We start from the raw sequence: 12,498 nt of genomic DNA on the forward strand, positions 1-12,498 counted from the left end.
ACTACGAGATCATCATGAATTATCATTAATTCCAATTTCAAAATGTAGAAATTCATGATTAATTTTTGGTAAAGCCAAGGATACCACTGAAATGCTAATGATCCAACATGTGCAGTAATGGGATGAGAGAGAGAAAATAATGGCTCAAAATTGTACAATTTCAGAATGCAATATCTAACGATCCAGACCTAGTTTTGGACCCAAGTTTTTGGGGAAACTTTCTCTCTCTCTCTCTCTCTCTCTCTCTCTCTCTTCTCTATTCATCCATATGTTTTGATGTATAAACAAATCCATGTGTCTGTGTATAAATCATCTTTGAATTTCTACTACTTTGATAGGTTGAGTGAAATAAAGTGATTTCATGGCCCACCAATTTTTAGTTGCAAAATGTTGATTGAAGTTGAAAGACAAAAGAGAAGTGGATGAGCTTTGTGGTAAGTGCAAATCACAGCGATCCTGGTGGCGTAGAAGGTTTTACATTTAGTCTCTTGCACTTTGGTTGAAATAGTTTTCTCAACCACCATCCGTGCACCCCATTCACCCTTATCCTCGCATTCAAAATCCATCCATACATGCACTTCATCCACAAGATATTCATTTACACACATAAAAATAATCCTTGCGTATCATTCTTATCATCCCTTCATATTTATGCACTTTCTCCCCCATATCTCTACTATCTCTAAATCACCCTTCTTTCCATACCTCACCTTCTAATCTAACCATAATTCATATTTATGGACTTTCTCCCCTTTATCTCTACTATCTCTAAATCATATTTCCTTCCATACTCGCCTTCTAATCTAACCACAATTCATATTTCTCTATATTTGTAATGCATATAACTATCTCTCCTCGTTCCTTAATCACCAATTTAAAGGACACCCATTCCCAAATATATGTTACCTATGAAGACTATTTTGAAGATTCAAGGTCTTATATATAAAATTATTGATTAAATAAATTCTGAAAGCTAATTAAATGTCCAACATTGAGTTCATATATGAAGGTGATGATGTGACACAAGTCGATCTTCATACCTCCGTATAAGATCAGACATAATTATGGAAAATGATGCAATACCATATTTATTCATTGTAGTGTCAATATTAGGAAATATTTTTTGAGGATTTTTTAGTGGACGTCCTAAAGATGATGAATGATTAAGGTTTATCGATGATTATGTACAAAGTCATTCTAACAATACGCAAGTGATATATTATACATGTACAATAACTGATGTTAGAAAGCTTACCTGGAAAGGATAACTAATTTTAGGCATTTAATTAGTATTGAAACCTCATGTATTGAAAACTTGGTCTATTGATTTGGTCAAACTTATCCATTACTGATTAATCTATATGTCATATATAGTTAATTAATTGGGTCAGCTGATAAAGATTTATTGGGCTTCTGGAGTCAATAACTAAATTGGTACATGGACATAAAGGATTACACATTTCATATTTATTAGACATTAGGGAATATACTTAAAGTTCAAGGGTCCTGTGAAAAACTCTGTTATATATAAAAGAATCCAAAGTCATAAAATTAGAATTACACATGAAAGGTTTTCCTTGACCACCCCTCTTTGTTCCTTCTTTCATTGGGCGAACCGTCCCCTTTATGAGTAATTCTAATTTTATGACTTTGGATTCTTTATGCCCATATACCAATTTAGTTATTGACTCCAGAAGCCCAATAAATCTTTATCAGCTGATACAAAAGATGAAAAAGAAGATTCAACGTGTCCAGGACCACATGGAAACATCCTGAGGCGTTGGCATCTTCTGTGGCTTGAGACAACTCATTTGTAGATCCAAAAGATAGTAGATTCCATTCTGTGCAAGGTGATTAATTATCAACAGTTTTTGTGTTAGATTTTTTTGGCTATGTCAATCTCGTCTTGGATAGTGAATCATGGCTGAACCCAACACACAATAAGCAATTTTCTATTTTGAAGTTCATGCATCAAGATTTATTTGTTGAAGTTCAGAACTTAATAAAATCTATGTCCTAAAGGCATACACATATTTAAATAAGCTATTCTTATTAAAAACATGTATAAGTCTTGATCACAAGTCCTTTTTCACAGAAAATTGTTTTTCCATTTAATGATTTTATAATATTTCAATTGGATAATATCCAACTCCTATCCTATTTGTGATATCTACTGAAAGCTATTAAAGTTTCTTTTTGTAGCATCATAAAACTATTAAAATTACGCTTTCATGTGATACCATGAAGGCAGTTCTTATCTTATATGGGATAGAATATATTAGTTGGATTCATTCCGAGCATATTGTTGAGTATAATGCAGACTATTACCACACTCATAGCATCACACATCACAAAATGTTTCTAATATCATTAATATTGCATGTAAATAAACCAGTGAAGTAGCAACTTTCTTTCCCATTTCTTCTCTTCCTTACAAGTAGGGTCTCCGCGTTTGCGTTGCATCAGCCAAAACAAGCTGTCAACAGAACAACAAGCTTCAAAGATGAGGCAGACATAACCACTTGTTGAGCACTTCACTGTGAAATAGACACGTGACGATTACTCAAAGTTTGTAATCAAACCTGACGATGTATTTCTCAAATTTAGTAAAATCTGTCCATGGAAAATCTTACTTGGGAGATCAAAGCTATTAGTCTCTTCAACCACTGGCGACGCCTGACAGCGACTCAGAGAGCGGCTTTTCCTCAGGTCTCGGGCTTCTCAAGCTCTCTTCGGGAAGCGCAATTCCTTGAGAAAGTTCCCCCCTTTGTTATTACTCCTTCTCCAGCCATAAGTTTTCAAGTTTATGATTTTCCGCGATAATCTTCTGCTATAATCTTCTGCGATAATCTTCCGCGATAATCTTCCGCGATAATCTTCCGCAATAATCTTCGGCGATAATCTTCGGCGATAATCTTCGGCGATAATCTTCTGCGATAATCTTCTGCGATAATCTTCTGCGATAATCTTCTGCGAATGCCCCTGATGAAGACAATGGCAAAGGGGTTAACACATTTGTCATCCGTCGACGAATCTTTGTGAATGGGTTTAACTCCCACTCGTCGTTTTTCATGCACAGATTTAACTTTCCAACCCTAGATTCGTTTTCACCTGCACAGCTCACTCTCTTTCTCTCTCTATCCTTTTCTCTTTCTCTCTCTATATCTGTATGGCAATCGCGGTTTGTCTTCGGGCGAGTGGATATTAATGGCCCTTCTGGAAGCGCAGCAACATGTGAAGCTCCACAGTGCCATCGTCCCCCCTTTGTTAAGCTCTCCCGTTTCTCCGTCTCGGGAACAGTAATCTTAAAGAAAGCCACCTGCAACAACCAATTTCTGGAGCTTGAAGAAACCCCAAGAAATCTCCAATCCTTAATCCCCCCCTATCTCCGAGCTCTCCCCCCTCCCACTGGAAAAAGAAGAGGGATGAGCGCCACCAAGTTCATCAAGTGCGTTACCGTCGGAGACGGCGCCGTGGGCAAAACCTGCATGCTCATCTGCTACACAAGCAACAAGTTCCCCACCGTATTTCCCCTTATTTTTATGATTATTATCTATGTTTGTTGTTCATTTGGCGAGGAATAATCCAAAGTTTGGGGGTTTATTGGCCTGGGCAGGACTATATCCCGACGGTGTTCGATAACTTCAGCGCGAACGTGTCCGTGGACGGAAGTATCGTCAACTTGGGGCTATGGGATACGGCCGGTGGGGAGCTCGTCGTCCTCCTCTTTTGAAGTTTCTCGCTGTTCTTGAACTCTCATGGGCTTGTTCGTCTGTAGGCCAGGAGGATTACAGCAGGCTCAGGCCGCTTAGCTACCGCGGAGCTGATGTCTTCGTCTTGGCTTTCTCCTTGATTAGCAAGGCGAGCTACGAGAACGTCCTTAAGAAGGTCAAATCTATACAAATACATACATTATATATATGTATGAACCTTCGTCTGAGTTTTTCATGGGGGATTGATTTGTTTGATGGGGTTGCAGTGGATGCCGGAGCTCCGACGCTTCGCGCCCGCCGTTCCGATTGTTCTTGTTGGGACCAAGCTCGGTGAGTTTGATCGGTGATTAAGGTTGATTTGGCGTAATACTTGTTTAATTCTTGTGATCTTGGTTGTGGGCAGATCTCAGGGAGGATCGCGGGTACCTGGCTGACCACCCTGGTACAGCCGTCATAACCACGGCTCAGGTAATCTCCATCTCTCTCTCTAGAATCTGGAATGGGCATGTTCGCATGATGGTATCTCTCTCTCATGCGATCTCTGGGTGTGAGAAAAGGGGGAGGAGCTGAGGAGGGTGATCGGCGCGACGGCGTACATTGAATGCAGCTCCAAAACGCAGCAGGTGCAATGAATGAAGCTTCCTTCCTTCCTCTCTCTCTCTATCTCTACTCTTTCTCTCTCTATCTTCTCTCTCTAGAATCAAAAATTGATTTTGGCGGCTACCCATTTTTGATTTTCGCTTTCCGCTTGATGGGTTTGTCTCAGAACGTGAAGGCCGTCTTCGACACGGCGATCAAAGTCGTTCTCCAGCCGCCCAGGCGCAAGGACATGGCCAAAATGAGCGCCAAGCCCTCCTCCGGCTACTCCCTAAGGTACAACTAGGGTTTGACCTAAACGTTACCTAAACTTCGGTCTAGTCAGGTTTACTAGTCAATGTCAAAGTAGAAAACTTACATCCTTAGTAATTTCGAACATCTTCTAGAACACTGACTTGGATTTGATACTTTTAGAAATTTATAAAAATCAGTAATAATATTTTCTTTTAAAAAATTTAATAATATTTAATAATATTCTTGTTTGACCCTTGGTCCTAATTGTGTTACAACACCCCCACTCGAAACCCGTTGACTAGTCAATCCTTGACTGTTTCAATGTCTTGTGTAGGGGTCTGCTCTGCGGGTGCAGCTGCGAAGCGTAGTCAACGCCCCTCCCGGACGACTGGAATTTCCCATTTTCTCCCCGGTAGAGAATTAGTTGGAAGAAAATACAATTTAGCATTACTTCGAAATTCCTGGCCCAGCAGGCCCAGTTGGCCCAGTTGGCCCAGTAGGCCCGATGGGGGGGGGGTATAAATAGCCGAAAGAGGGGCGGAGAACGGGAGGGAGAGAGAGAGGAGCGGCGACGGCGATGGAGGAGGCGGCTCCGCCGCGGCGCCACCGGAGCTGGAGCATCCATGGCCGGCCGGAGATCAATCATCGCTACGAGATCATGGAGAGAGTCGGATCGGGCGCCTACTCCGACGTTTACCGCGCTCGAAGGATCTCCGATGGGCAAATCGTCGCGCTCAAGGAGATCCACGATCATCAGAGCGCGCTGCGCGAGATCGAGGCGCTGCAGATCTTGAATCATTCCCCCAATGTCGTTCATCTCCTCGAATACTTCTGGCAGGAGGACGAAGACGCCGTTCTCGTCCTCGAATTCCTCGTCGCCGATCTCGCCTCCGTCATCCGCCATGGAAATCGCAGCGGCGGGATCGCCGCCGCCGAGGTGAAGCAGTGGATGATCCAGACGCTGCGCGCGGTTGACGAATGCCATCGCAACGGCGTCATCCACCGCGATCTCAAGCCGTCCAATCTCCTCGTCTCCGCCGACGGCGTCCTCAAGCTGGCGGATTTCGGCCAGGTCGGAAAAATTCCCGAAATTCGCGGTTGATTTCTCCCGGAATCGGTGGTTTCTGAGCGATTTTCCCCGCAGGCGAGGGTGATCGACGAGTCGAGGTTCATGGCAGCGCCGGAAGAACAGGTCGGAAGCTTCTGGAAGGATCGAGAGAGCCAGGAGGAAGCGGGCGACGTGGACGCGTCCTGCGTGGCCACGTGTTGCACCAGCGACGTGGAGGACGATCAGCTCAATTCGTATTTCTCTATGCAGGAGGGGGGGGAAGCGGAAGGGGAAGACGGGGGGGGTTTGAGTAGCTGCGTAGGGACGCGCTGGTACCGCGCGCCGGAGCTTCTCTTCGGGGCGACGAGTTATGGGGCGGAGATCGATCTTTGGGCGTTGGGCTGCGTTCTCGGCGAGCTCGGCAGTCTTCAGCCCGTCTTCCCCGGTTCTTCCGACATCGACCAGCTCGGTAGAATCTTCTCCGTGCTTGGGAATCTCACGGAGGAATCTTCACCGGGCTGCTCCAGGCTGCCCGACTACGGCAAGATCTTCTTCTCCGCCGTGGACCAGCCGGTGGGCTTGGAGGCCTGGCTCGGCGACCGAGCCAGGCCTGCGCTCGGCCTGGTCAGCCAGCTTCTCCGCCTTGACCACGCTGCCCGGGTGCCCGCTTCCGAGCTTCTCCAAGACAAGTACTTCGCCGAGCCGCCTCTGCCTTGCGCTCTCCCCGACTTGACCCTCCCCGCCCGGTCTGCCGACTCCGGCTCGGACCCTGGCTCGGACGATGTCCTCGACGATGGCTTCAGCGTCCGCTTCGACTAGCCCCCGTTGTGAGTGTTCCCTCTTCATTTATTCATCTCTTTTTCTTTCTTTCGCTTAAGAATGACGAAGAACCATACGGGTTTTGATTACATAAACTGTTTTTAGGACATCCTGCAAGTACATTGGTTGCATGTAGATGTGGTCGTTCTGTTCTTTTTGTGCAAATTTGTGTGAATTGTTCGTTCTGTTCGGTTTTCCGAACAGAACAAAAACGAATTCGAACAAGCGTGGCACAGACCTGTGTACGGTTAATTTCTTCGCTTTGTGCGAATTTTGTTCTAGTTTTGTGTGAATGTACGAATTATGTTCGTTTTTTTAAGAAAGTACAGAACAGAGAACAAGGCCTGTGCGGTTCTTTTGTGCGAACTTTTTGTTCGTTTCAAACAAACAGAACAGAACAACGATGTCAAGTTGCATGACGCAAAAGGGTAAGGTAGAGATCTACCTGTACATGGACATGGATGGATTTCCGGTTCTGCATTTTTCCAGCGGTTTGATTCGGAAGAACAGAAATTATAATTTATGGGAGTTCTCGGTGGCTGGAAAATCTTGGACTGCCGTGGATTTCTTCTTCCTCCTTGTCCGGCTGTTCCTGGGTTTCAGCTCGTTATAACTGATCATGAATAAGTCGCGCTCGTCCAGAGTGGAGAACTCTGCTGGATTCCTGTTCAATGTGCAGGATCCAAGATCGAATTTCTTGCTGTTCTTGATTCTCCTTTTCTTTGACTTTGTGTGGGGAAAATCCAAACGAGATGCTGAGCGTTTTTTCCTGTCAGACTGACCCGAAGAACGAGCTCGATCAAAACATTCGGTATTTTGGGTGAGAGAGGATCCGTCCAAAACCTCCTCCTCTCTCTGATTATTACTGCCTCCTTGTTTCCATGTTAAATTTCTGGCTGTTCCTGTCTGGGTATCATCCAAAGCGACTGCCGGGTCCATAAGCCTGAGCAAGCGCATGGCAGAAAGAGCTTCATGATAGAAGTGGAGGTTGGGGATGTAGCTGCATGAATTTCGATGGTTTGCAGAAGACCCATCTTTCTTCTTATTCTCAACTTTTCTTCTTCGGGGAATAAAGGCTGGCCTTCCTTGGGTCGAAGAATCATTTTCATGGCCAAATTTAGAAAGCCTAACCTGGATTTTCTCCTGCTTTGATTGACCAATTCTGTCATCCTGACAAACAGAAGGGCGGGTCTGTTCGTGTTTATGGTTCTTGTGAAAGTTGCTCTGAAGAAGTTGGAGAATCTCGACCGGAATGTCATCCACTATGGCTTGTTTCTCATAAACAGGCGCGGCGGCAGCCTTGCATTCAGTGTTTGGACTTGAATTGAGATCTTTGCACAGAGAAGAATCCTGAAATTTAATTTTGTTCAGGTAAAGAATCTCTAATTGCATGGACAAATAAACAAGAAATTGCGCACCTTGGGCACACAAACAGAGTTTTCCGAAGGTTTCTCCGGACATTCTGATGACTTGAATTTTTGGCCTTCGGAAACGGAACGTGATCTATCTTGCTCCGTGGTGTCGGCGCTTGAGATGTCTTTGATTTGATCAATCGTAGAGTTAGAGGATTCTTCGGCCTGCCGAGGCCGTTTACGGAGACTCTGAAGATTTGATTTCTTCCTGTTCTTGAGCAGCTTTCCGTATGAATTTCTCGCCTCTAAGTTTCTGTCAGCTGTTAATAACTGTTCATCTGTCAACGTCCTCTCCTCTGGAATATCGACACTTCCATTTGCTCGAGTGAACTCTTCTTTACTTGGAACTGTCAGTTCTTCACTCTTCATTATATCAGCCAGTGTACGTATTTTGAATTTTTTCCTTGGACGACCATACTTGGAATGCCTTCTTTTTCCTGAATAACAAAGGCATTCATCGATTTGATTAACATCAGAAATCTCCACCGAAGTACCATCCGTTTGCACAATAGAGTCTTCTTTGCTACTCTTCCTGTCGTCCCCAGCAGAAAAATCAAGCACCAACTGTTCAGAATTCATGCTCTTTCCTTGATCTGTTCTAGCAACGGAATCCTGCATTTTTCCCTCAAGAAGATCTGCATTTTCTAAATCATGAACGGGATCTTCATTTTCTGCAAAAGCGCGCAAGTTTTCTTGAGACTCGTGATCATCACATGAAAAAAATCAATCTCATTTTTTGCTTAATGTTGCTATAGAAATAATAATTGTTGTACCTTTCTGCGATGGGTTTGGGATTAAGAAATGAGTGTCATCGTTCGATTTAATGCCATTTGTTGCTTCAACTGCGGACTCAACCGGATCAGGTTTGATAATATGACTTGGATCATGAACAGCTAGATCAGAAACATCAGTATTTTCGCTTGATTCTGTCATCTTGATCTCTGATATGCAGCTTTCACAACCCCACCATTTAAAGCTTGGGAGAGCCATAGGTGGCAGAATATTTGGGAGTTTCTCCAATTGATTATGTCCATCAATGTCGTCAAATGGCCAGCAGGCTTTTCTTTGGATCTTCCGAAGTTCAGAAACATAACCCCTAATCAGAAATAAAAATATATCATGGGTCATCAATCGTCCATCTGCTGGTCAAATTAATAATTATTCATTAACATGAAAACAAATCTATTAGGGAAGAGGGCTCCACGAGAAAAGCATATCAGTGAACATAGCCCCTGGGTCATTAATCATCATCTATCTTCTTGGTCAAATAATAATTTTCTATAAATATTACAACAAACCCACCACGAGCAAAAAGTATATCAGGGAGCACAACCCCAAATTATAAAGAGAAGTATAACATGGGGCAATAATCATCGTCCATCTTCTCGCTCATATCATATTTTTGAATAAACATTGAAACAAACCCACTTGAGAAAACAATCCCAAGAGAGAATATTCAGTTGTGCAGTCAATTTCTATGAGCAAATTTCAGGAAAATTCCATCACGGAACATAACCCCTAACCAGAATCAAAAGTATATTATGGGTCACTGATCATCGTCCCTCTTCTTGGTCAAATCATAATTTTCTATCCTTATTAAAACAAGCCCATTAAAGAATAGAATCCCAAGAGAAAGTAAATTTCGTTCTGCAGTCACTATCCAAGAATAAACTTCGTGAAAATTATATCGTTGAACATAGCCCCTAATCAGAAAGAAAAGAATATCATGGGTCATTAATCATCATCCATCTTCTTGGTCAAATCATTTTTTTCTCTTAGTATTTAAACAGCCATCAGAGAAAAGAATCCCAGGAGAGAATATTCCGTTCTGCAGTCACTCTCCGTGAACAAAATTCAGGAACATTTGTCACAATAATTGAAGAGTAAAACAAAAACAGCTCCAAACCAGAAACATACCGGATGGAAAAATGATGGCAGGCCGTAGATCCTTGAATTTCCTGAGCATCACTTACTGAAATATGTCTGAAGTTTCTGTGTGGGTTGATCGAGTGAGAAGGAAGATCCTCCATTGGTTCAGCGCTCTGCAACGTTAGTGTTAATCCACCACTGTAAGAAAAATGTAGCCAGTAACGTCTACAGGGGGAAATAGAAGCAGTTTAAGAGTTTTAGCTTGGCTGGTTAGTAAATAAATAATAACCAGCACTTGGTGATCACCAGGAAGATCATAAGAGATCACGAAACCATTCCTACTTTCCATCACAGTAAGGTTCTAAGAAAATCATCGCGAATTAGTGCCATATTTTGAATTTGCACAATTATAAGAAAGAAGGGGACATCAGATTTACATTCTCTTTAGCTTGCAGCCAAAATTTTGATTCCTCCAGAGACTCCTACGGGGGTGAAATGTACTCTCCCAAGATTGAAATTCCAACAGAGAGAGCTTCGATTTCTTTTCATAGATTCTGGTTGAAATAAGTTTGAAGATTCACAAAATTTGGACATTATGAGAGGAAAAGAGGGATTAGAGTCTGACAGCTAGATATGCTGCAGGAAGCAGTGTATCTCCTGAGATTCAGTGTATGATTACTAGAGTGGTATAGTTTCCATGTGGCAAAGAACAAGAATATTTCAACACGACGAATACAATGAATACAACGAATTCCTATCGTGTTCGCGTTCAAACAAAATGCCCACGTCCAATCGATTGATTCATCGAAGAATGAAGCTATTAAAACGAGAAATAGTATACATGTATTCAAATCGATGAAAGCAGAGACTCCTTTCATTACAAGATACCTATAACTGATGCATCAACACGATTCGACGAGTAAAATCCTAACCCATTTTCTGTGAAATCGGTAAATGAATCCGCGGGTCCAAAGAAAATCAGTGCCTCATACACTGCAAATCGATCTTTGTATTCACAATCGCGAAAGGACCAACTCCTAAGGCAATACTAGTAAGCACACGAAATAACGCCCGAGAAGAGGATGACTAGTGTATTCTAGCTCCCTACCCACCATCATATTGCAAGAACTACAGAGATAATCAGAGATGAAGAACCTCCAAAACCAGAAGCAAACCGGAAACTGCGTATTCCCGTCCCGAAGATCACGAATAGAAAGACAAGTAGGTCGACGAACTCTTCTGCAAACCTTAAATCTAACATAAAACATAAGACCCAATCATTGAGATGAACGCTGGTCGGAGCGAAAGAGGGACTTCCCTCCCTCCACAAGTGATAAGATCTGCGCCACTGTATACGCAATACCAAAAGAAAAGCTAAAGTGAATAGAAATAGAGCTGCGAGCAAGCAAGTAAGCACGAGTGAAGAGCACATCGAAGCTTAAACGAAACGATAATTGATGGGCGACGAAGCTAACGGAAGCAATGCGATCGACCATCGACATAGTTGCGACGGAATGAATAATAGAAGAAAGGGCGAGCGAGACAGTAGAGTAATAGCTCAAAAGGATGAGGCAGACGAGGCGAGAGATTATGGCGTACGGGCTCAAGGATTAAACTGATGAACAAAGAAGGAAAAATCACCTGTGTTATTGCAATTGAGGCGGGCCAACTCCACTACGATGTCGTCTCGCTACTTCTGGATCAAGTTCTCCGATCGAAATAGACGGTGCCGAACTATAACCGAAAGGGCGAAAGCAAATATCCGGTTTTGAAACCCCACCGATGCATGGCATGCAAGCTGGTAAACTCAGCTGGAAGGAGAGACAATCGATGATCGAAGGAGGAGAACTGGTTCTTCTGGGGTATCAAAAACCCTAAACCTAATCGGAACACCCAAATGGAAACCCTAGCCCTTCGAATGATCCCCAAATCAAGAGATGCCCTAAGTGCGAGGACATTCCAGGCCCACACTCTATCGCAAAACGACAAGTGATGGCGTCGCGAGGCGATTAATAGTCTCCGTCTAATGCGCCTTTTTTCTCGTTTTAATCAATCCAACACTGTCCAAGATCGATCAACGCGGTCAGATTGCGACGAGAAAACTCGAGTGGCTCAAATTTTACGGCCGACGATTACATGCATGGCGGTGCTCTTTGCGGGGAAGGTTCTCCTTCGTTTTATCGTGGAAAACCCTAAAACTAATCAAATACCAGAACCATGGTTGATGGACAACCCTAACCTTAATCCAAACCTTACCCCATACACTCTGTCGTCCTCATTCCCATCATGTCTCGCCGTAATCTGACCGTGTTGGCAAATTAAGAGCTTTCGTGTTATCTGTTCGTCGCTCCCTTCGTTTCTCACCGTGATTTGCTTGAAATACGAGGTTGCAGAGGGAGAAAAGATCGAAGGAATATCGAAGGGACTCGATCCGAAGGTCGTAATCTCTGGGATAGTTCAATAATCCCGTACGGTGAGTAGGAATAGAGATCTAAACGCAGGCAATCTCTCTGTGTCTTGCGCACTTGTAGAAAAAGTACTTCGAAATCAGCGGCTTGTTGGAAAAATTAAATGATTGATGCCGCCAGTGGAACTCCCTTAATGTAAAAAATTACCTGGTTACTCGAGTCATCTATCATTTCTTAAAAAAATTGGAACTAGCCAGAAGCTGAGAGAAGACGCCGGTTGAGCAGCTTTCACATGCCTTTTCCTTCCTCTATGCATCTGCTGCAAATGATTTTCTGGCCTCGAGATCGCCGAGTATCGAGCGATAGAATAGAAGATTAGTGATCGAAATAGGATACCA

General features: G+C 43.3%; 3 protein-coding genes across 7 annotated transcripts; 2 read left to right on the top strand and 1 right to left on the bottom strand.

Moving 5' to 3' along the window:
* The first annotated feature begins 3,207 nt into the window (after positions 1 to 3,207).
* Positions 3,208 to 5,002, top strand: LOC144703553 (rac-like GTP-binding protein 2). The gene is made up of 8 exons (XM_078575744.1): positions 3,208 to 3,524; positions 3,617 to 3,704; positions 3,779 to 3,888; positions 3,980 to 4,043; positions 4,117 to 4,181; positions 4,271 to 4,336; positions 4,480 to 4,586; positions 4,879 to 5,002. Exons 1-8 carry the CDS (start codon positions 3,426 to 3,428, stop codon positions 4,910 to 4,912), a joined length of 633 nt encoding a protein of 210 aa, XP_078431870.1. The 5' UTR covers positions 3,208 to 3,425; the 3' UTR covers positions 4,913 to 5,002.
* Positions 5,003 to 5,121: 119 nt separating this feature from the next.
* CAK1AT (CDK-activating kinase 1AT) lies at positions 5,122 to 6,576 on the top strand. Its single transcript, XM_078575743.1, has 2 exons — positions 5,122 to 5,616; positions 5,689 to 6,576. The coding sequence occupies exons 1-2, from the start codon at positions 5,122 to 5,124 to the stop codon at positions 6,409 to 6,411; spliced, it is 1,218 nt and encodes a 405-aa protein (XP_078431869.1). The 3' UTR covers positions 6,412 to 6,576.
* A 168-nt stretch (positions 6,577 to 6,744) lies between these two features.
* Positions 6,745 to 11,686, bottom strand: EMF1 (embryonic flower 1 (EMF1)). 5 transcript variants are annotated; one of them, XM_078575739.1, is made up of 6 exons: positions 11,334 to 11,686; positions 10,848 to 11,040; positions 9,741 to 9,890; positions 8,597 to 8,919; positions 7,830 to 8,494; positions 6,745 to 7,761 (listed from the first exon to the last, which is right to left on the bottom strand). In XM_078575739.1, the coding sequence occupies exons 2-6, from the start codon at positions 10,958 to 10,960 to the stop codon at positions 6,925 to 6,927; spliced, it is 2,088 nt and encodes a 695-aa protein (XP_078431865.1). In that variant the 5' UTR covers positions 10,961 to 11,040; positions 11,334 to 11,686; the 3' UTR covers positions 6,745 to 6,924. The 5 variants fall into 5 exon arrangements, with proteins under 5 accessions (XP_078431865.1, XP_078431864.1, XP_078431867.1 ...); XM_078575738.1 differs by having other exon boundaries at positions 9,741 to 9,865; positions 10,805 to 11,040; positions 11,334 to 11,681; XM_078575741.1 differs by lacking the exon at positions 10,848 to 11,040 and having other exon boundaries at positions 11,334 to 11,680.
* Between the last annotated feature and the right edge of the window lie 812 nt (positions 11,687 to 12,498).

This window comes from Wolffia australiana, chromosome 5, assembly GCF_029677425.1.
Source record: "Wolffia australiana isolate 7733 chromosome 5, ASM2967742v1".
Classification (NCBI taxonomy): domain Eukaryota; kingdom Viridiplantae; phylum Streptophyta; class Magnoliopsida; order Alismatales; family Araceae; genus Wolffia; species Wolffia australiana.

Excerpts from the sequence above, each read along its gene's own strand:
- LOC144703553 (XM_078575744.1), top strand. The coding sequence starts at position 3,426 with ATGAGCGCCACCAAGTTCATCAAGTGCGTTACCGTCGGAGACGGCGCC. Across the intron at positions 3,889-3,979 it reads ACGAGAACGTCCTTAAGAAG|TGGATGCCGGAGCTCCGACG; the intron begins GTCAAATCTATA and ends ATGGGGTTGCAG. Across the intron at positions 4,182-4,270 it reads CCGTCATAACCACGGCTCAG|GGGGAGGAGCTGAGGAGGGT; the intron begins GTAATCTCCATC and ends GTGTGAGAAAAG.
- CAK1AT (XM_078575743.1), top strand. The coding sequence starts at position 5,122 with ATGGAGGAGGCGGCTCCGCCGCGGCGCCACCGGAGCTGGAGCATCCAT. Across the intron at positions 5,617-5,688 it reads AGCTGGCGGATTTCGGCCAG|GCGAGGGTGATCGACGAGTC; the intron begins GTCGGAAAAATT and ends TTTTCCCCGCAG.
- EMF1 (XM_078575738.1), bottom strand. The coding sequence starts at position 10,960 with ATGTTTTATGTTAGATTTAAGGTTTGCAGAAGAGTTCGTCGACCTACT. Across the intron at positions 8,920-9,740 it reads TGCCATCATTTTTCCATCCG|GGGTTATGTTTCTGAACTTC; the intron begins GTATGTTTCTGG and ends ATTTCTGATTAG. Across the intron at positions 8,495-8,596 it reads CCCAAACCCATCGCAGAAAG|AAAATGAAGATCCCGTTCAT; the intron begins GTACAACAATTA and ends GCGCTTTTGCAG.